Source organism: Heliangelus exortis, chromosome 18 (genome assembly GCF_036169615.1).
Source record: "Heliangelus exortis chromosome 18, bHelExo1.hap1, whole genome shotgun sequence".
Taxonomy (NCBI): Eukaryota; Metazoa; Chordata; class Aves; order Apodiformes; family Trochilidae; genus Heliangelus; species Heliangelus exortis.
In genome coordinates, this window is record NC_092439.1 from 3,574,418 (window position 1) to 3,597,508 (window position 23,091).

Genomic DNA, 23,091 nt, shown 5'->3' on the forward strand with positions numbered 1-23,091 from the left:
GAAAATGTTGGGTTTCTGTGCCAAGTGTAAATCTTCACACATTGAGGGCATTTAAGTGGAGGGACTTGGCTCTATACTGGGTAGAAAGTCTTCTCATAAAGCCAAAACAACAGCCAGAAAAAGCTTCACATTTTTTAGTAATCAACTCTTGATGCCTAAGACGAAAGACCTGCCAAGCTTTATGCTTAAACGCAGCAATAATAATGATGAAGCAAAGAGCTTCATTTCGAAAGAAACGTTCACTGTGCAGAGAAATCTATTGATCCTGCTTGATGTCAAACATTGAGACTCTGTGTTAGAGACAGTGGGAAGAGAAGGGAGCAGGGGGAGTGGAAGGGAAGAGCTGCAGGAGGGGTGGGAATTGTAAAATGTGACAGTGTAAGAAATCTGAGCACCGTGCTTGCGTGACTTCAGCTAAAATTAACCACCCGAGCTTCACGTGCCAGCCTTGATACCATCATTTAGCTGTAGACCCCTTGAGAAGGAAGAAGGAGCTGAGCAGTCTGTGTTCCTGTTGAATATGCCAATAAGTAGTACAACCTTTCAGGTCCCTGCTCGTGGGACAAGTAAATTTTCCTGTGGCCACTATAAAGCAGTAAGCGGCTCTTGGCTCCTTGGGAATGGCAGCAGTGCTGTAACATCAGCCTCAGAAGTGGCTTGGGTTTTGGTGTTTGGTTTGTTTTTTGGTTTTTTGGGTTTTTTCCCCTTTCTTCTGAAGCTGCTTAAGATTTTTTTGTGGTTTCTCTTCGGAGTAGAAATGTGTCACCTTCTCAGATAAGCCCTTTTCCGTTGCTATTCATGGGTGGTGGTGGATGTAAATGGATTTATTTCATGTGTGAGAGCTGGGATGTTTGGGAATAACGTGGTGTGCACTTAAAGCAACTTTTTAAAAACTTTGGGGGATAAAAAAAAATTAATACATTTGCTTGTTCTCTGAGGTCACTTATATTTTGTTGGCTTGAGCTCAAATCGGTTCGTTCACCGTGGCCAAATGTGAGATGGAATGAGTTTTGCTAATCAGCTCAGCAAGCTAAATTCTATTTCACTTTTGGATATGCAAAGGAATTGATGCAGGTGGGAATGTAATCTCATCTATTCAGTACTTAAAAGTGGTTTACAAGGGGGAATAAGAGAGTGGCCACCTGCTTGGCTTAGTGTGTGGTTCCAGCTTGAAGGGGATTTGTCTGTGGCAAACGTGTATAATGGGAGCATTGAGAGCAGAGCTGTGGACAGCAGCATGGTTGCTGACCTTGCTTCACCTTCTGGTTGGTGTGTAGGAAAATGTTGCTTTTGTATGAAATATTTTCCCCTGTGCACAGGCAATGCCTGTCAGTAATGGGGTTCAGAAAGTGTGCTACTGGGGAAACAAAAGGGAACGTTTATTTTCTCCTCTTTTATGTTAACTCTAATAAAATACTCAGCAGGCTAAGAGTAAATAAGGTGTGGGGTTGGTGATTTAAAGCATTTTACTTGTTTAGCATCCTCCAAAGATTTGTTTTACACAAACTCAGAAGAACCAGTGCCTGCCCTGAAGGGTGAACAGTCCTGAGGCTCTGATCCTGGCAGGGCTTAGAGCATGCGAAAATTCACACACATGTTTGGCTCTGTGTGCTCTGAGTCAGCTCATTGCTTTTCAATAGCAGTCATATGCATGAGAATAGCTCTGCCCAGTCGGGAGTGAGGCTTTAATGAGAGGGAAATAAATAGTCCCGGTGGTGTTTGTTTAAATTACCCCTTTCTCTACTTAACTTCCAAAGGGCAGTTAATGTATGGAAGTGTCCAGTAAAATGTAATATTCAGAGGAATACCTCCCACCCACTGACTAATAATTTAAAGCTGTTCCAACAAACACTTGAACATGTGAGTAGAATAAATAATTCCATTTATTTCCACTTTTTAAGTAACTAAAAATGCAGAGTTACTTCTGTCTCCTCAGAGAAGGGGGAACCAAGACCTCAGTTTGTTATTGCTGCATTCCCTGAAGTTGAGGATACTGGGGAAGTTCCAGCACTATAGTTCCAGATAACTGATGGTATTTAACTGGTACCAGATACTAATTAGTAGCTAAATCTCATGACAGCTATTTTTGGGGGTTTTCAAATGGGTTCAATCCTTTCAGGAAGGTCATTTTTCCATCTCACCTGCCTAGCAGGAGGCCACCTGCATCCTGGCCCACTATCACCTCGGACTTGGACTTTCTGGTGTTTTCCTCCCTTTTTGCTAGTACTGGTGCCAAGGTTCTGTTAGGAGGGAGTAAACAAGTTCTCAGGCTCCCATCCTGAGTTTCAGGGAGGATTTTGTTATCTCTGAGCAGAGAAGACACAGATGCAGCCTAAAGCTGATGTGTTCGTTCCAAGGTGACCACTCCCGGCCTCCTCCCTTCTGTGTCCACCTCTGGATGGAGGTCACTGGCTACTTGTGGGCATGCCTAAAAGACAAGGTATCTTTATTTTTTTCTTTGTATTCCACTCTCTACACACCTTCAGCAGTATTCTTAAAGGAAAGGAGCAGGTAAAGGTCTTTCTTGAAAGCCCACTGACACCTTTTATTTAATATGGAGAAACGTAGAAACGTTCACTGGTGATCTGTGTCCTGCTTTTTCAGCATCTTTTTTTTTTCTTTCTTTTCTCTTGCAAGAACTTATGCTCTTACACTCAGAGTCTTTAGAATAGTAGCACAAAGCTTTGCTGACTTCAGAAGAGCCAATAATGCCCTTTTTGTGGTGCAGAGGTACAGCCACAGACTTTTTGCAGGATTTAGGAGGTCCGTGGCACAAGTAAGGCTACAAATATAAAAGGTCTGTAAATAGTATTACAGGGTTCTTTTTTATTATTGTTATTTTGTTTATTGTTGGGGGGGGGGTTGTTTGTTGGATTTTTTCAGCAAAATATCTGCCATGCTACTGTCAGGGCCATAATCTCTCTGTACCTTCAAAGGAGTTGTTATCCCTTGGGGCCAGAGGTGCTTCCAAGGAATGAGTTTTTCAGCTTTAGCAATTTATCTCTGGACTTTGCAGGGTGATATCTGGTAATCAGATCCTTGTAGCAGAGTGTAGCACGGATCAGTGTGAGCCTGGAATTAATGGTGCCAGAAAAAATTGTGATTTCATGACTCTGCATGTGGAAACCCTGTTACTGAGGCAGCAAGGAGCATCCAATGGGCTTTCCTCCCATCCCATATAACATTTGAACAACTGCAGGAGTTCTCATTAGGTTCATCTCAATGTGCTGGGTCTATTTTTAGCTTTTGGGATTGTTTTTTGTTTTGGTTTGGTTTTTTTTTTCCCTGTGAACTTCAGTATGCAGTGTTGTTTCATTAGCATAAAACAAACGTTGCATTGTAATGGGTTTTCTGATGGAGCTCATCCCTGGGACTGACCCTCCCATTCAGTCATGGAAAAAGCCTGGCTCTGCTCTCATTCTGGGATGTGATATCAAAAAGATGCTCTGCAGCACTTAGCAAATTGACAAGAGCCTGCTTGATGATAATTATTGGAAGAAGACAATTGGTCTGATTAGTTAGGGAAATAAAGGTTTCAAAATGTACTAAGGCATTTATTATAATTAGTGTGGGGTTATTTTGTTTTGTTTTGTGGTTTGTTTTGGGGTTTTTTGTGTGGAAATGAGCAACAAAAATAGGTTCAGGCAACTTGCAAGTCTTTTCAAGCACTTTTATGTGAAACTTTTCCTAGTAAGTATATTACAGGATAGCAGTGGGGAGGCAAAAAACTTTGGGTTGTTCTTGAATTCCCATTTGGGCCTGAATTCCTGCAAAAAAAGTCTGCAGAAAATGCCTCTTTTTGCTGATTCAGCATTAAAAATGGGGTGGGTGGTCTGAGGGGTGCTCTGGGTGTGATGGATGTGGTCTTGGTATGGTCAGCAATGTTACTACAGACTTGAAGTGAGAAGGAAGGGCAGAGGTCTCTCAGCTGAAACATCAGATTTGTCTCTCATCTGCTTTAAATGAGCAGGTGAAAGGGGAGGAGGGAGAAACCCTACTGAATTTCAAAATGTAGGGTTCTTTCTGCTTGGCAAGGTTTTTTCTTTACAGACAACCTTAGAATTTGAGTTCTTCTATTCTAAACTTTTCTGCTTTGTGCAGTAGTGTTTTAGCTATCACTCAAGGTGTGCTGAGCATTTTCAAAATCAGTTTATACCTGTAAGGCCCTTAATTTAAGCCTGATGGAATCAGTCTTTGCCTGTAATGCTCTTAACTCAAACCTGATGCACTGGGGGTGGGTGGGCAGGGAGCAAAGAGAGAAAAGAAAAAATTTAAAAATCCCATTTGTATTCAATTTGTTCTCAGCAGATAATTGTATTCCTGAGATCATAGGCTACAGAGGAAAAAACCTGTAACAAGAGACAGGACTTAGACCTGAGTTAAACATTAAACTGAGTGATCTCTGGCTTATGGTGATAATGCCCACATCATCTCTGGGGTGATTTTGTTAACTCAAATAATGAAGCTGCCTCCAAAGGTTTTCATGCTGTGTGAAATCACTGCAAAGTTTTTAAAAATCCACACTGGTCCATCTAATGAGGCATCTCTGTTGGGTTGTAATGAGTCAAATATTCTGTATGGCAAGATTTTGTTACTTTTTTGTTGTTGTTGTTTTTGTTTGGTATTTTTTATTAGGTGACTGTTCAGCTCATTTTCCTGTGAATATTCAAGTGTGAATACAATAATACAATACAATAAATTATTTTTTTATTTTTTTGCTGAAAGTTCCTGAGGAACACTTCAAATTCATCTGCAGGAGAGGTGGATATGAATGGCAAGTTTCTCAGTGGTGTTTTCCTAGTTCTTTTTGTTCTTTTTTTCCCAATTATTTACCTGGGTTTGAACATTTGAAAACACCGTGTGCCTTGAAACATTTTTCGTGCGTCTAGAAATAGCAACCATTGTACCCTCACGTTTTTTTCACTTGTTTGGATGGAAAAGGAAAAGAAACATACTGAATCATATTTGTGTAGCACTTCACAAAGACTTGAAACAAACAGGTTTTGAAAACATCCTGGAAAGTTTCCATAATTACCTTAATATATGCCATAAAAATGAGCAGTGACCATAAAGAGCTGCTACCAGAAGCCTGGATAATCCTGCATCCAATCCTGCATCCATAAGAATGCTTCAGAGCTTGTCAATATATGGGCCAGACAGGCTAAAAGGAAAAAAAAACAAAAAAAAAACCAACCCCCATATACCATGTTGTGCATATTGCAAAATAATGTGGAATAATTAAGTTATTAAAAGATAAGTGCAGGTTTATTATATCTCTTATTTCCTTCAAAAGGCTTTTCCAAGGAAGTAGTTGAGTGAAATAATATTCCACACCCCTAAATGCCCCAGAAACCACTGGTTTCTCCATCCTGGTGTGCATTATTGATGCATTTAATGGAACATTTTATAATAAGCATAAAAATGCAGGCATTGGCCTCAGCACACAGCGTAGAATCCTTTGCCAGAGGGAGTTTCTGTGGGTGTTATTGGAGACAGTGAATCAGACAGTGGGGGTCTGGGGGTGTTTCAAGTTGACTCCTTTCCCCGGAGGGTTTGTTTGGGGAGTTTGCAATTTCTTTGATGCAGTTCCCTTTTTTTTTTTTTTTTTTTTTTTAACAGGGTATGGATATGAAGGTACAGAAATTAGTGGAGTAGGAACCAGCTCCCAAGCAGCACTTTTGCAACACCAGCCATTCATTCTCACCCTGTTATTTGACTTAAAAATCAATCCAGACCATCTCTCAAGGTCTTGCTGTAATTTCAGGCTCTGCCAGGAGGCGTCTGCTCTGCCTCTCCTCTGGGTTGTCCCAACTTTTTATGGGGCTGACCCAAGGGTTTGTGTGATTTCCTGATGATCTGCATCATGGAAATGATCCAAGCTGGAACTGAGGCATCAAAGTATAATATTCTATTTACTCAAAACCCTTCTATGATAAAGCAGGACATAGATCCCAGCCTGCCCATGTAAAGAAACTTGGTTATTGCATTTGTTGATTGGCAGCTAAAATGTATTGGGGGGGTGTGCCTGGCCCCTTGTGCTTCTGAGGTTCTTCACAACCTGTTTCCTGACGTGTCTTTACTTGTAGATAAGCAGTGTAGAGCCATGTGGCAGAAAAATAGATGAACTCAATCCTAGTTCCTTCAAGTCACTGGACCTTTAAAAATATCTTCCTGTTTTGGAAAAGGTTTCCTTGTCAAAGGAGTTAAGGGACACAATGTCTGGTTTGTGCAAAGTGTGAAGGGTTTTTTTCCTCCCCCTCCCCCCTCCCTTTTTTTTTTTTTTTTTTTACAGTCAGCTAGGGAAATCACTCGTGTATTTGGCGTTTAGTTCATTGAGATGTTTTTCATTGAGATGTTTTGCAGCTGTTTTTTTTCATGGAGGTGTTCCAGCCTGTTTTTTTCTGGTTTAGTTCATGACACTGTTGGCGTAGGAAATGCACATCCCACTGCTCTGGAGATGAAAGTCAAGGATGTGTGATGGGAAATAGGGGCATATGGTTCAGATTTGGAGGGATTTGTTCATTGCTGCTAGCAGTAGGTTTTTTACAGGCTTAAAAAAAAAAAAAAAAAGTACAAATGAAGCCTTTATAACCAAAATAACTCCAGTCAAAATATCTGTTGTTATCCTGTTAACATTGGATCAGGAAGTGGAAGAGGAGCGTGAAATTCCAATCCTTGTGTTGTATCCAGGTTTCTCTATCCCATGTGGCAATCATTGGACTCTTTGGCCATTGGCTTTGGACTCCTGAGAAGGAGAAGGACATATACCTTTAATTTTCAGTGCAATATATAAGATGCTTCTGAATTCAGGAGCCATGGCTGTGCTCAGGGATATTAATCAGTAATTGAAGGGATCTGCACTGAGATACAATGATACTGGGGGTTGCGTAGGAGTGAGGTGGTGGAGGGGAATGGTTCTGAACTCATGTTTTGTTTCAACAATGTTTTGCCAGCAGACAAAATCTGATTTTAGGAGCCATCATTTCCATCTTCCTTAAGGCTGAGGATGGGAAGCTTCATAGCCCTGAGGGTTAGGGCCTCTCTTCTGTCTTTTCTTCCCTTCTATCAGTAGCTCTGAAGGAAATCATCATTTCTAGGCAATGCTTTCCCTGGGTTTTTTAGGACTCAATGTTGTGCAGACATTTCCCTACAGTTTTGTCCAAGAAACATGAATCCATAAGCAGAAATTCCTAATCAAGTATTTTTCCTTCTTTTTGATAACTTAGCATGAAAAAATTGTATAAGTTTGCTGGTGAGCTGTGGTAGCATGTGGTGAGCAGTACATAATGCACCTAACAGGGAGATTTTGACTGCTTTGTTTGCTTAATTTTCAGGTAATATGTTTTAAAATTAATCCTAGTCGTTAGAAGCTTGCATGAGAGATAAAAATAATTATAATAGACCTATTTAGCTTGTAAGATAGAATTTATTAGAATCAGTATGTCTTTAAGACATTTAAAGGGCTGATGGGTAATGACAAAATGAAATTGCTGTATCACTGGAGTCTTCCAGAAGTGGTTTTTGGAAGGGAGTCTTTAAAATTTCTAAATAACAGATATAGAGAAGAAGTGTCAAAGGGAATATGCAAAGAAAATACTTGGGTGGAAAGTGAAATCTCTTCTGGAGGTTTGTTTCTGCCACAAGACATTTAGTTGACCGCCTGATGATCCATCCAAGCTGTAACATGTTCAGGAGTTCACTGTCATCTTCAGCAAGCTTTGATGTCAGGTTTTTTTTTACAGGAAGAGCCATATTACAGTAAGCTGAATACTTGATCTGCACAGTGCCTTGAATTTTAATGCTGTTGACTTGTTTCAAAGAGCAAAAAAAAAAAAAAAAAGAAAAATAGTGATTGTAAATCAGCCTCTCGGATACTGAGAGAAACAAAGAAATCCCAGTTTTAAGGTTGCTGGGACTCAGAGTTCATTTTGTTTCTTTTTCTCCTGACAGATTTATACGGACTGGGCTAATCACTATCTGGCAAAATCTGGTCACAAGAGATTGATAAAGGACCTACAGCAAGATGTGACTGATGGAGTCTTGTTAGCTGAAATAATCCAGGTTGTAGGTGAGTGACTTTCTCTTTTTGTACCAGGTATTTTGTACCAGCTGGCTCAAAAATTCACTGGCTTTGTCTTCTACATAAACACAGGAGGTGAAATCCATCAAACTGCATGGAATTATGTAGATAATTTTCCTTCAGAGACTTTGCTAATTAATTTGATGAAGCCTTGTCTCAAAGCATAGTGGAAAAATATTTGATGTTGCTGATAAGATCTCCTGACACAGCAATGTTGCTCCACATTGCTGAATGTTAAAAAAGCAACTGATGAGGGAGATTTTTCTGCTAGGATGCTGTTAACCTTCACTCTGTCTATTTCTGATATCTCTGGGGGATTGGTCTGAACATAATTCATAGTGATACTGACCTCCTGTGTTGAATGCCCTCCCTCTGCTTAGATTAGGAAAATCCATACATGCAGCTAGGAAAGGAGAAGGGGTAGAAAATTTTTGTGGCAGAAGAAGAAATACTTCATAATGAGTTTTTGAATGGGTAAAAAAACCATTTGTCATCAGGACAAAGCTCAAACATAGGCCCAGTTCTACCAAGCCTTTAGTTCCCTCAGTTGGCACTAATATTTGTAGATAATGAAGGTTCTAACCAATTTTCTCCATTGGCCCCATCTAAAGCTCCATGTTGTGCCTCTTCCCTTGGGCCTGGCTCCTTCATTAGTTCCTTCAGAGGCTCATCCATCTGATCCTTGGGATGCCACAAAACACATGCATGGGCCAATGGAGATGGATGGAATGGGAAAGCCTGCTAGTGGGAATTAGGACAACTATTGTTGGAAGCAAACTGACAGATTTGAGATGCAAATGAAGAAGCCAGCAGTGAAGTCACAAGACATCAGTGCATGCATATTTATGTGTTTGAGATGCTGTAAAGAGCTGGTCCCATTATTTGAGGTGAAAATCTGCAAGCCCTGTTCTCAGATGAAATTGTGAATCATAGTTCCAATGGTTCCACTTGAGCTGCACTTAAATACAACAGAAAAAGATTTTTTGCTCTGTGTTGTAGAGCTAAATTATACCTCAGCAGCATGATGGGTCTGTAGGATGCTACCACAGATGTATGAAAGGCCACAGATGGATTGTGTCCTGTCAGGCATTCAGTTTGGGCAAAGCTTCATCCTCTATCTGTTTCCTTTAATTGGGGAAAAAACATTTTGGAAACCCAGGAACAGTTGGGTGCTGATTCCTTTCATTCCTGCTCTACATTCATGGAGTTTTAGGAGACTTCTCCATGGGAACACGTGTAAAAATACCCACCTTCAAAATGATGTACCAAATATTTCAATGTAGCTGTTTGAGGACTGACTTTTGAAAACTCTTATGAAATTCAAATTGCTTCCTCTAAAATACAGAGAAATAATATTGCTTTCTGTATTTATTTTGATTTAATTCCCCTTTGTATTTTTTTTCAGCCATTCTCAGGGCTGCCTTTAGGCTTATATTTAAGATTAGGCTGTGAGCTCTGTGAGTTAAAAGTCCAAGGGGGAGCTTTTAGTTTTCAGCTTATGTTTTTCATGTGACAGAAGGACCATATTTAAACATTCACAGGTTGATCCTCCAAATTAATGAAAATAAAAAGCCATTTGTATCTGCTGGGTGTGCATCTCATTGTCACAAAGATGGGGATAACTTGCACACCCAGGAGCAGCTTTACTTGGAGCCTGCCAAAGACCAGGTTTTATGAGGCTGTATATTAGGAAAGCTTCTATGTGCAGTTCAGGAAAGGCTTTTCTTTTTCATGTTCTGGTGTTAGGAGTGAAAACAGCCATGAAGATCCTTCCTCCTTTATGTCATGTGCCTGGAGTATCTGGAGATTACCCAAAGTCATCACAATTGATTCAGGTTTAATTATTAATGGCACAATTTTTCTTGTGTTCACCATTGTCACAGATGTTGAATCTTGAAATACTACTTAATATTCACAGCTGGGAAAAGAATGAATGTGGTTATTTATTTTTTAAATGGAGAATCCATAAGGGTTAATGCTTATACAGGCACAGTGATCCCAAGCCTTTCTGTTTACCTTTCTGAGGTGGAATAGTTGCATATCTAGAAAAGAAAAAAATCAAAATTATTAAGAAATAGGTAGTTATTTTACCTTTGCATTCAGACAAGGAACAAATCTAAAGAGACATGAAACAAAACATCACTGCATTTTACTTCAGAGGAGATAGATAATCTTCAGACTTCAAAACTGCTGCTGATAATACAAAAGCATTTTATGATGACAGTTTATTCAAATTGCAAGTCAATTAAAATGCATTCATAGCATTCTGGTTTGTTTCAGTTTAAAATATATAGCTCTATAAAAGAATATATGCCTTAGTAATGCCATATAAACATAGCAGCTATATTTAAATTCATGAATTCAGATATATTGGGTCTGTGCATGCTCTGGAATTGGTAATATATTGAATTGTCTGTTGTTTTCCTGTGAGAAACATCAAAGTTCCAGACAATTGTCAATTTTTAAGGACTGCTATTGGGATATTGTGCCACATTTGATAATCCTAACTTAAGCAGGAAATACAGCTTTTGATATAAGTATCAATAGGAGGTAATTCATCAAGTGGGCTCTGAATTCCTGCTGTTATTAGAATGGAAAAACTGTGGGGAAATGAACCCCAGCTTTGATTATAACTGATTCTGCAGCCTGGCACAGAAATCATTGCAGGGAACAAGCCTGAAATGTGAGACCAAGCAAACTGAGACTCTAAGGCAAACATTTAACCACCTCAACAACTCCATTATTTGCCTTGGGACTTTAAAGATTGAAAGTTTATCTTTTTCTTTAAGAAGGATTGCATGTAAACAAAGGACCAGAAGCTGGAAAAATAATTAACATAATTATTAATGATTTAAAAAAAAAATAGTTACTGATCATAGAGTTTCCATACAGATTTAAAAGAAGTATTTTCTTTACAAGCAAATCAGTTGACATGCAGCCATCTCTACACAAGAACTGTTCATTTTTCCACTCAGCAGTCATTCCCTTTCCAGAGTTTAAATCTTTTTTTGTACTTTAAAGGAGTTACTTGTCACTGTAGGGGATGTCAGAGCAGTTGTTTTCTGCCCCCAGCTGTCTCTGGAGGAATGACCCACTAGAAAACTCCAGCTGCTTTTTTTTTTGATGGGTCTCTGTTTCACACATGCACTTTGACTGGGCAACTACAATCTGAAACCCCTTTATTTAGCTAGCAGCAAGTGCTCTGGAAATAATTGGAATTAACATCCTTGGTGTGGGGTTTGTTTTATTTATCTCCTTTTTAATTTTTTTTTTTTTTGCTTTTCAGCAAATGAAAAGATTGAAGACATCAATGGCTGCCCCAAAAATAGGTCTCAAATGGTGAGTAGTAAAACAGGCTGTTGTTGATGTGTATGTGGCTGAGGACTGAATGAGAGGGTGTGATTTCAATGCCTGAGACTTTAATATCTATTTTTAATTAGGGCAAAGGTGAAGAATATAAATATTATGAGTTTTGCCATTGTGTGCCACAGTAGTTAAATTAGGCCTCATCATTTCTCATATGCTTAAAATCAATGTTATTCTTACATTGTTGTTTTATAGTTCTGAAATACCACATAGGTAATCAGGAATGTATAAATTAAAATTTTGTTCCTCTATGTAGACAGTAACATTGCAAAATATTGCAAAATAATGAGATATTTATTTTAAAGTTGGGTTAAAAGTTCCCATATCCCTTGAAAAGAAACAAAATAAATAAGTAAACCACACCAAATGAAAAAGTTTCCTATTTCAAACTCCGAGTTGGTTTATGTATGCAACTTGGTTTGGACTGCTGAGTTTTAATTTGTAAAAGCTGTTTTGTGCCTTGCTTGTACATAATATTTAAAACCAAAAACTCCAAAATTAGTGCAGTAAAATTAAAAACATATAGTACCTCAAGAGCATGCCTGCTCTGTACTGAGCATGCAAATAATAAACATTTTTAAAGTGCATCCTAGGGGTGCTGAAAAGGGGATATTTCCTTCTGTATCTTGAGATTTTTACAATTTTACAATATAAATTCTAAGATCTCCCCTTTGCTTTGCAAATGCTTGCTTTGGGCTATGTGAATGTCTTGTTCTGTGGGTGATGCCAGTTTAATATTTTTCATTTCTATGACTCTGTTCCCAACCATCCCTACCTCCACTACTGCATCTTGAGCACAACCACTCACGTAGTTAAAGGGAAGATGAAAGGTTTGATTTTTACCATCTTAAGTCAGAAACCACATTGCATTCTGTGACTCTGTTTGGGTTTTTTGTTGTTTCTTGGAATTTAGCAATCTTACTTCAACCCACCCAGCAAAGGCTCAGCAAAAAAGCCATTGAGAAAGATTTATCAGTGCTACTTTTCAAGTGCTTTGAAGGGGTTGGTTGCTGTTCTTGCTGTAACCACAGCAGCTGCCTAGAGTATAAATAATTGAGGAAATTTTGGCAATTACAATAATTTAATGTCCCACAAGCGTGTCGTAAGAACTGAATTTCATTCAGGACCAGGGTTGGTAATAAATTTCCAAGACATTGTAGGTGCAAGTCCCATCATTTTTCCACCTGTGGCATTTGTACCACCCTGTGGCATTTGTACCACCCTATCTCATTTGTAGACTGATGATTCCAGGAGCAGAGATGTGTAAGCTGGATGGTGAAGAACCTCACACCCAGCCAGAGGTATCAGCTTAGAAGGTTGGAGCAAATCTGTGATCTTCAAGCCCATTAAAGGAGGTGTGAAAACAAGGGTCTTGGGTTCCATGTGACACAGTCCTAAGCCAGAACAGCCTGCCAAACTTTAGAGAGCTCAAGGTGGAGCCAGATCAGGTCTCTTTGCATGGTTGTTCCCATTGCTACAGTGACAAATTTGCCTAAATTGAGCTTTAGGGACAGCTTGGGTCTGTCAGGCTCCAGCACTAATAAATAAACTTGGTCAAATAAAGTTTAGTACTGCAGAACCATTTGGGATCATCAGTGCCTATCAACCTTGTCCCAGTGCCAGAAATGATGGATCCCCACTAACTCCATGAGGAATAACTTAGCTGAAAACCATGGAATCATCTCCCCCTTGTCTTCTTGTCAAGGTTTCTCTGCTGTGGGGAGTATCCCTGTCTTCCTTTGCTCCAGATAAGTTGGCTGCCTTTGGTATCATCTACTAGAGACTATTCTGTATCTTGTCCTTTGCATAAGGCCTATTCCAGGCATTTTTTTTCCAAGTTTCTATGGTTTTGTACTGCAGATATTCTGCTAAACAGAAGCCTGCAATTGTGATGATGAGTTCCATCTGGCAGGCAGAAAACCCTGTGGTTAGCAGAGGATGTAGTAGTAGGGAGCATGGGCTTGGAGACCAAGAAGTTTCCAGAGACTGTCACCACAACTGCATTTGTGTTTTTAGGATGAAACTTAAGAAAATATTGGCATGGTTCTTGATAACTGGGTGAAGGAGGGTAAAGCACAATTGGTTTCCTCTCCTACACACTTCTGAAAAAAGTCTGGCATGAAAAAGCCTAGAGAGGGCTCTCTCAATATTATTCATGTATGTGTAAAGCCAGAGATATCTCACTTGGTTTCTCTTCTTTACTTTCCTTCCCTTTGCTTTCTGACACTCTCATTTTGCAGATGACATTAGCACTCAACATTTAGCATCCTGCAGAATCTGGACTGTATGGGGGGTATTGTTGAGTCTCTTCCCTTCTAGCCAATGTGGGTGATCTTAGTGATGAAGGTGCCCTTGTGACTGCTGAATGTTACCCATTGTAAAAAGGGGTTCCTATCACTTCTAATTGTAAAATGTCAAAATAAACAAACAAAAAAAGGAGTATGTAAATAAGTAAATAGATTGTTCTGTGCAGACAGCAATTCTGGCTGTAATGGCAGCCTGGGGAAATCTTGTTGGATAGGGGCTGTGTTCTGCTGTGTACAACATGTGTACATAGGTTGTGTAAAATGGTCAGAGTTCTGGAAGGAAGTTTCACAGCAAGATTTTAGCACAGTGCAACAGCTGAGCATTTTATGCTCCTGTAAATGAATCCATCCTTTTTGCATAGCACAGCAAGGAGGGACAGAGAAGGAGGAGGTTCTGTTACCTATTGCATGCCAGTGATAAATCATAACAGATGAGATGATGATACAAGTATAAGGTGAAGCACAAGACATTTTTGAAAGGTCCCAGCATTCATGTGGAGAGCAAGGGGAAGGCAAGACAAGATCTCTACCAGCTGCAATAGCAGTGACTGGGGAGGTGGCTGAGGAAAGACAGCTAATTTTTAAAACATGGACCTGAAGAGAAAGAAGAGACAAGATACCCACCAGGGAAGGAATATGTTGGCAGATGGAGATGATGGTTTAATCACCACTGAAGATGGAACTGGAAGAGGGGGTAGAAGAAGTAGCAGCAATGAATCTTCTAGGGAGGGGTAGAGGGCTTTCACCACCATGAGGGTAAAGGTAAGAAATACTGGTTGTGGCAGTGGAAAGACATCATACCCATCTCTACATATCCTTTATAAGGAAGTATAAAAAGAGACCAGGGAGAAATTTATTTTTTTTCAAGGTTTCATACATTTAAAAATGAATCCCAGGTTAGAGAGAAGTGCAATGTTGGATGTTAAAGTCTGAGAAGTGATGCTGTGTTCCCCTTGGTGCTGCAGGCAGAGGGAAGAGCAGAGCTGCAGCAAAGCTGGCAGTGCTGGAGGGAAAAGGATGGGGGAATCTGGAAGTGGATAAACCAGACTGCAAAGCCTGGGGAAGCTCTGGGACACCCAAGACAAGAATTTGGAATAACAGAAAGGAACATGGGCTGAACCAGCACTGCAGTTCTCTCCTATAAATAGAGTAGGAAATAACTGTGGTTCTTATATGGGTTTGTGGCTGGGTTTTATTATTTTCAAGGGTGATCACTTTGTGCATATAAGTATTTGTGTTATAAAATAACAAAGAGGAGGTATTCTTTCTTTTTCTCTGCTGACCAGAAGTTTTTTGAGATTCGTCGCTTTCTGTTCAACAAGCTGTACTGGTAAAATAAGTCTTTCTACTGCTGTTTGTCTTTCTACTTTCAGTCTTTCTACTACCATTTGTCTTGCAAATGTAAAGATTCTTGCAGTCCAACATGAGTCAGAGCCTGCATTTCTTCCCAGGGGCTTGCTGAAAGTTGGTATCAAAGCTGAGTTTTCAATATCCTCGCTCTGTGCAAGGAAACCTTACTCCAGTTATGGCAATTTGACTATTATTTTGTTATTTCAATATTTGGCTGATTTCTATTGTTGAAAACGAGCTGTTCCATAATGTACACAATACTCAATGTCAGAGAACAGTGTATGAAAAATCTCCAGCCTGGAAGGAACCCTGGCTTTGATGTGAGCAGCACTTGGAGTTTTAATTCAGTTTTTAGAGCTGAGTATCCACTTCTCAGTGTGACCTTTGCCAGCTCCATCCTCTGCTTTATGCATCCTTTTATTTTTTTATTGAGGAAAAGGGCTTGTTGAAATCTTCACTGCTGTTTGTGTGGCTGGCACATGCTATTCATATTTCCATGTTCTTTTTCTCAAGGAATTGAGGTACTAAGTGTGAATGCTCATGTGCTGTGGCCCATGCCAAAAGGTTATAACTGGGTACACATCAGTGAGTTGGTTGGCAGGAATAATGTGAGCTGAAACCATCTGTATCACCTGAGCAACTAACTAATGTGTGTGTGTGTAAAATCTACTACATAGGTGAGCTGATGTGTTTTGTATGAGAAAAAGAAATTAAATATTCTTAGTTGTATTGTTCTCATGGAACGTAATTCTAAATATTTGCTCTTCAAGAGCAGGCATTCACTTTGCCCTCCTCCTCTGAGCATTTTGAGCATTTTTATCCACCCAGTGTTGTCTTAGCATGGCCATGGCCATTTCTAGCTGCAGCAGAGTGGCAAAGCTGGTGCTCCAGCTCTGGGATGGTGGGGCTGAAGCCTGGTTGAGCAGCTCCTGTTCCCTAAAGCTTAGGAGCAATCCTGTGCCTGGCCATGAGCTGCTGATTCAGGGGAGCAGCTCTGCAGGGAAGATCAGAAGCTTCACAGGCATTTTCTTTTTTCCCCTGACAAGGGATTTTTGGAAACAAATCCCAGTGGTTAAATATATCCATATATTTTCAAGTTATCCTTCCCTGAGGCTGTTCTGAGCTACGTAGTAAAAGGAAGTTTTTTTGTTTTCTGGTCAGCCTTCCCCTGCTTTGCTTGGGGAGTTTGTGTCTTGCTGTCAGGATGTGTTTAGAAATTTAATCTGTGTTAATGTTCCTATAGTAACAAATGGGTATCTTTTGACCTGAGCCCGTGGTATGTTTCCTCACAGCTGAAGGTTAGCTGGAGGGGAAGATGTTACCCAGATTCCTGCCAGAGGGGCCGGGGGCAGGCGCCAGCTTTGCTCCTTCCACTGCCTGCAGAGGCACTCGGCCAAATATTGAGTTTAGGAATGTTTGAAAGCATTTTCTCTAACTGTGGTTCTGTTGATCATGTATGAACCCATGATGTCATCCAGACAAGAAAGATTTAGTGCAGAGCTGATCTGCCAGGTTGCTCGTGTGTAGATGTCCTCCTTCCTCACTTTATAATGACCATTACTCCTAGATAAGACTCGGTTTACTGGCACTGTTTTGTTGGGTTTTTTTCTCCCCAGAGGTCAGGCTGTTGTTATGCTATTATGCTTTCCATTTGTGGATTGTTATCAGTGAGACAGACGTGGCTGGATCATAGATCTCTGTGCTGCAGAGCTTGCAGCCTAAATAAAATCACAACCCACTCCCTCTCCCCCATCACACTCCTTAGAAAATAACGTGGTAAATAGAGCCAGACTGGATTGGGAAAGGCCAATGTGTACATCTCCCTACCACAAGGCATGGTGAAGTTTCACTGAACAGATACTTGTTTAATTTCTGAAGGGAAAGGCTTCCAAAACTCTTCTGTATGTGGAGGTGGGAGATCAGGCACTATGTGGATGCTGTCCATTGGGTGGGTGGATGTAGAACCCTTGGCTGATGCCAGTCTGTTGCCATGCCTACTATTTATGTCAAAATTATTACATAAATACTCCTTTGATGCAATCTCTGCAAGCAAACAGCTTCTTGCAATGTTATAAATAAATGGGGAAAAATGGGAACCCGTGGCTGACAGTCTTTACCTTCCCATGCCTGTGTGCTGAGGCCCAGGAAACTGTTCCTGGTGAGGCTGTGTCAGGTGCAGTGCTTGTATGAGCTTCTCTGAGACTCTGGGGTAGTTGGATTTGGTAACATGAGCAAAAACTGCTGAGAAGAAACTTTGTGTTGAGTCAGTCAGGGATAAATTGCAGTTTTTATTCAGGATTAACTTTATCTGAGCCTTTTCTCACTAAGGATTAAAGATTAAGTTGATTTCAAGACCGGTGGAAGTAAAAAAAAAAAATGAGTTATTCTTTTCCTTTATTAGAAAACTTCATAGAAGTCCAAACTGGCATTCTGCCCTGCCCTGCCCTCCCCTCCCCTGCCTTCTTTTCCGTTCCCTTCTTTTCTGTTCCCTTCTTTTCCCTTCCCTTCTTTTCCCTTCCCTTCTTTTCCCCTTCCCTTCTTTTCCCTTCCCTTCTTTTCCCTTCCCTTCTTTTCCCTTCCCTTCTTTTCCCTTCCCTTCTTTTCCCCTTCCTTTCTTTTCCCCTTCCCTTCTTTTCCCCTTCCCTTCTTTTCCCCTTCCCTTCTTTTCCCTTCCCTTCTTTTCCCCTTCCCTTCTTTTCCCTTCTTCTTTTCCCTTCTTCTTTTCCCTTCTTCTTTTCCCTTCTTCTTTTCCCTTCTTCTTTTCCCTTCTTCTTCTTTTCCCTTCTTCTTCTTTTCCCTTCTTCTTCTTTTCCCTTCTTCTTCTTTTCCCTTCTTCTTTTCCCTTCTTCTTTTCCCTTCTTCTTTTCCCTTCTTCTTTTCCCTTCTTCTTTTCCCTTCTTCTTTTCCCTTCTTCTTTTCCCTTCTTCTTTTCCCTTCTTCTTCTTTTCCCTTCTTCTTCTTTTCCCTTCTTCTTCTTTTCCCTTCTTCTTCTTTTCCCTTCTTCTTCTTTTCCCTTCTTCTTCTTTTCCCTTCTTCTTCTTTTCCCTTCTTCTTCTTTTCCCTTCTTCTTCTTTTCCCTTCTTCTTCTTTTCCCTTCTTCTTCTTTTCCCTTCTTCTTCTTTTCCCTTCTTCTTCTTTTCCCTTCTTCTTCTTTTCCCTTCTTCTTCTTTTCCCTTCTTCTTCTTTTCCCTTCCCTTCCCTTCCCTTCCCTTCCCTTCCCTTCCCTTCCCTTCCCTTCCCTTCCCTTCCCTTCCCTTCCCTTCCCTTCCCGCTCTGCCCTTTCCTGAAATTCTCCTGCAGATTTGTTCAGAAAAGTGCAGCAGTGCTGTTCAGCTTGGGCATTAAACAGATACAAACAATTTCAGGAGAGGATCTTATCCAGGATGCAGGTGCCAGGAAAGGGGGGAACACGTGTGGGTGTCCCTGCAGCCCCCAGGATAAATCAGCTGGGAACAGGTGGAGCTGTGACCCTTGGGCTCCAGAGCCAAACATCCCTGGCAGCCGAGGCAGAGGGGATTCACAGCTCCTGGGAACAGCCCATGGCTGTAGCTCCCTTCCCAGGGAGCTTTTTAAGGAAGGAACAACTGTCAGATTTTCTTCAGGAGCTCCTTTAGTTGACACAGCCCTGGTATGACCACTGCTGCTTTTTTCTTTGTGTGGTTCTGAATAAATGAAGCCAGGTGGTTTGCTGAGGTACTCTCAGCCTGCTCCCAGGAACTGGGAAGCTGTGATTTCCTTGCATCACTGAAAATTAATCTTTTGTTGGTATGCTGTTTTGTTTCTTGGGATTAATAATTTAATAGAGTGCAGCATTAATACAAAACTTTCTATATAAAAAGCTCTGATTGTGATAAAATGTTTTGTGGTGTTCTTTCTACATGGGTTTGGTTAAATTCTGGATTCCTGCTGCAAATTCAAGTTAATGATACACACAATCTCCCAATATTTTAGGAAATACAACAGTGTTCAAGGGCCAGAACTTACTCTTTGAGTGGTTGTAGTGTCAGTCCTTCATTTTAACCATTTATGATTATTTAAAAATATCATTTTATCTAGAATTCAAGGATGTTTTGGGAAAAAGTCCATTGTCAGTAGGTATTAATCATATTTTCCATTTAATCCCAACTGCACAGCACAGCACTAGAAACATAACTTTAAGTCTGGAAGCCTCAGTTTACAAAGGAAAGGTGGAAATGAAGCATTCCTGGGACTCAGTGCCCTCCTCATTATGGATTTATTGAACACAGCCATGGTTCCTCTCCATCTGCTCCTGTCTTCAGTTAAACAGAAGCAGATACTTGGTGCCAACAACATCCAGGTAGTGTGGTGTGAGCTAAAATCCAGCCAAGAGCATGCTAAGAGCAGTGATGGGTTTCATCTATATCTGAAATTGATGATTCCACAGCTACTCTGTTGTTTGTTTTGCAAATATGAACTCCTTGTTGCTTAATTAATCATAAATGATGATGTCTTGAGATTTCAAATTCAGCACAAATTATCCCCTTCAACTTTTGAACTATACCTAAAGACCTGGGCCAGGAAAGCTTATCCAAAGATAATATTTCCATGGATACTTTTAAATGAAACTATTCTTTAATTTTCTTTTTTTTTTTTTTTTTTTTTTTTTTTCTCCATAAGAAAGTTTCCATTTTAAATAAACCTGAAAAGCTGAATTTCAGAATAAAGTAGGAAAATTTCTACAGCTCTTCCATCTACCTTTCCCAGACCAGATTAGCTTTGGAAAGCCTTGGGAGACACTCAGGATTGCCTGAAACCATCCACAATACCAGAACACCCTACAAATAATTTGATGTGATTAGAAATCTTGGCCATTGTCAATCACAGCTTTCTCTGGGGTGCTTTCTGCCCCCATTTCTATTTGTACTGGGCATATTGTGAATAAATATTCAATATTTGTTGCATTATTTTCAGAGGAAAAGCTGAGGCACAGGAAAGCTAAGGTTTTACCCAGGGTCACAGAGAAAGGGATGCAAGAGATGAGGCTAAGCCTAGGTCTCAATTCTTAGGTTAGTGCTCAAAGTGTCCTTTGCTTAAAAAAAACCCAAATAGTGCAAATTTAACAGAGAAAAGTCAAATCCTGACATATGCTTAGAGCAATGTACCAGTGATAATAGATTTGTGTTTCTGTGACTATATCAGTTACAAACTGGCTTCAGAATTTGGGTGAGCTTTATTTGTCCTTGTTACATATTCAAGTTGTGTCTAAATCCTGAAACTTAATCTTGAGAGACATTTTTCTCCAAATAGTCAGGAGCAGCATATGAATGCTGGGAGCAATATATTGTTGTCTTTAAAAAAAGATTTTTGTTTGGGATAACCAGAAGTGAAGATGTATTTTAAACAAAGCACTAATAATATTTATATCCCACTGGAGAAAACGGAATCTGCAATTTGGCCTTGGTGTTTCTTATGTATAATTATGTTTAGGAAATAGTTCAAATGAGCCATTATTTCAGGAGCAATCCTCCCTCCCACAGGATTCCAGCATTTTAAGAACTGTCAGTGTAATGTCTTAAGGCTTCAAGGCTCTTCCTACACCTCAACATAACAATTTGAGTGTAAAAGCTTCATCTGAAAATAAAGACAAGGAATATATTTGGCCTTGAACAGCTTGTGTTAGGCTCTTTCCTTGTTTGTACATTTTATGTGAGGTCTGCTGGAACATTGCAGAAGAATTTATGAAACTTTGAATATTTTTTTTTTTTTACATTAAATCAATCTTCTTTTTCTCCTTGGAAAACTAATATCCTGGCCATAACATGGAGCCTCAAGTTAAGTGGGAAGCACTGGTTTCAATATAAGTAGTGGTTTTTCTGGATAAGCTCATAAAAACACCACATCCATCACTGTAAAACTGAGAGCAGAGGTCTTGCTTCATGAGAAACTTCCCATGGTTTCGAAGTGAAGGAGCCTCCAGTAAGCTTAATTCTCATTTTTATTTGAGAACAACATCTGCATCTGTCAGAAGGGCAGCAGTAGTTCTGTTTTCCCCTGTGCATTTGACTTGGCAGAGTTGGATGGGCAGCTTTGGTTGCAGAGAGCTTTTTTCTCTATCAAGTCAATGTTCTGCATAGTTTGGTGCCCACCTATGGGTGTCCAGTTACAGAAGGGGAATATTTATTTTGGTGTTGTTATTTTTTACATATTTTTTTATTTTATTCTGCTCATACAGGCCAGAACTTGTATCTGAGCTTTTTTCTTTCTAACATTGACAAGAATAGAAATTGAAATTGCTGTTAGATGAGAAATGCAAGAACCTGGCTGTGGGTCTGGTGGCCACTGTTGTTGGAAATGTGTGATTACTGCAGGGTACTTCTGAGAACAGAGGGAAATCTCAGTGATATACCTGGGAAAGTCATGGGGAAATGAGAATTAAATCCATGAATTCTGATCCACACATAAGAATTCAGTGTAGCTGCTAAATTTGTGTGTACTTGAATTTCACGTGTGTAGAAGCTCAGAAGGAATGCCCTGGTGTGCAGGGCTCTTGGGGATGAAAACAATGATGTCCTTTACAAAAGTGCCTAGAAATCAACAAATCTGTGTGACCACCAGCTTTTCATCCTGCTTTTCCAGCAAGGGGCTGATGGTCTTACTGGTGTGACACAGCAACTGCTGCTTCCACAGCTTGGGCTGGTGTTTGAAGGTTATTCCACGTTCCTTAACCATGATGCCTTCTGCTCCCTTCTTGGCAAATGCCACCCAGAGATTCATGTTCAGAAGCTTCCAGGTAGCTGACTTCAACATGCATTTGGTGTTGGTGAATAAGAGAATGGGAGCTGTGGCACTCCAAATGTTGTTAGGTGTGAACAGAATTTTAATTTTAAGGGATTTTATTTTTTCCTGTCATCTCCTGATGATAAGAAAGGAGGAATCCCCAGATAGGTGCAGCATCTCAGCCATCCTCAGTTGGTGTTAAGGGGCATTTGAGAATCAATATTCATCCTGTAGGGTGTGGAACTGATAATGCCCTTTCATAGCTGCCTGTACATGAAAGGGGCTGCATGCAGCAATTCCAAATTGCAAATTCCAAATTGAAAATTCCTTTGATACTTTAGCCAGGAAGTGTAACAAGGTCAGGCTTAGTTTTGGACACTGCTGCTAGTGTGTCCATGTGAGATAATCACTGGGGATGGCTCTCCTTGGGTTTACTCCTCTTTTTGCACAGCAATCCCTTATTTTAGGTAGGCAGGAGATGGGAGCATCCAACTGCTTGGCTTCTGCTGTGTTAAACATTGCTGGCAAAGCAAATGAGAAATCAGAATTGTCAGCCAAAAAACCAATTGTAGCTCAGAGTGAAAAAGCAAATACACACTCCCCTTTGGCAAATCCAGTCTTTTCACATCTGCTTCAAGGGTTTAAGCAACGTGTGAACTCGGCCAAGAAAGGGCCCATAGAGCCTGGGTGACAATTTGCTGCTGTGTCAAGGGGGCAGCTGCACTTTGTGGCAGAAATTATCACAGTGCAGGGTCAGGAGGTCTTTCCTTGGCTGAGATTTATCCAGGATCTTCACTTCTATCCTAGGTACATGCCTCTAAATGGTCTGCCCACAGCTGTGGAAGACTGGAAATGTTCTTGGAAAGATAAAAGTGTGTGAAGTGCCAGTAGTAGGCGTGGGTTGATGCTTTTGTGTGGTGTTTAGTTTTGAAAAGGTGAGCTTTGACTCTTGGGCAAAGTGCAAAATCACCTCAATGGAAAGAGCTGTGCTGTAAACTTGAAAGGGTTGTTGAGCAAAGGAAAGGAAATGAGTAGGGATTGAGTGCTGGATCATATTGAGCTGTGGTTAAATGAACCTTTGAACTGCACCCTCCTACGAGCTCCAAGGCCTGGACATTACAGGAAATGTTTTCTTTGGTATCTCTCTGGGTTTGAGATAGAGTCTATAGCAAAGTATAATGATGTTGATACATGTGTTGAGTCTATCAGTGTTTATAATTGCTGAAATCACACTTAGGTAGTGCAAATAAC

At 40.2% G+C, this 23,091-nt stretch overlaps 1 protein-coding gene across 8 annotated transcripts in view; it reads left to right on the forward strand.

Moving 5' to 3' along the window:
- Positions 1-23,091, forward strand: part of NAV2 (neuron navigator 2) — a 345,652-nt gene that overhangs the window by 196,386 nt on the left and 126,175 nt on the right. For 7 of the 8 annotated variants that reach the window (XM_071762477.1, XM_071762479.1, XM_071762480.1 and 4 more), the window contains 2 exons: positions 7,951-8,068; positions 11,367-11,419. In XM_071762477.1, the coding sequence (XP_071618578.1) occupies positions 7,951-8,068; positions 11,367-11,419 (171 nt within the window). Of the gene's footprint in view, positions 1-457; positions 596-7,950; positions 8,069-11,366; positions 11,420-23,091 lie in introns of those variants that run through there. The other variant, XM_071762476.1, reaches the window with a different exon arrangement.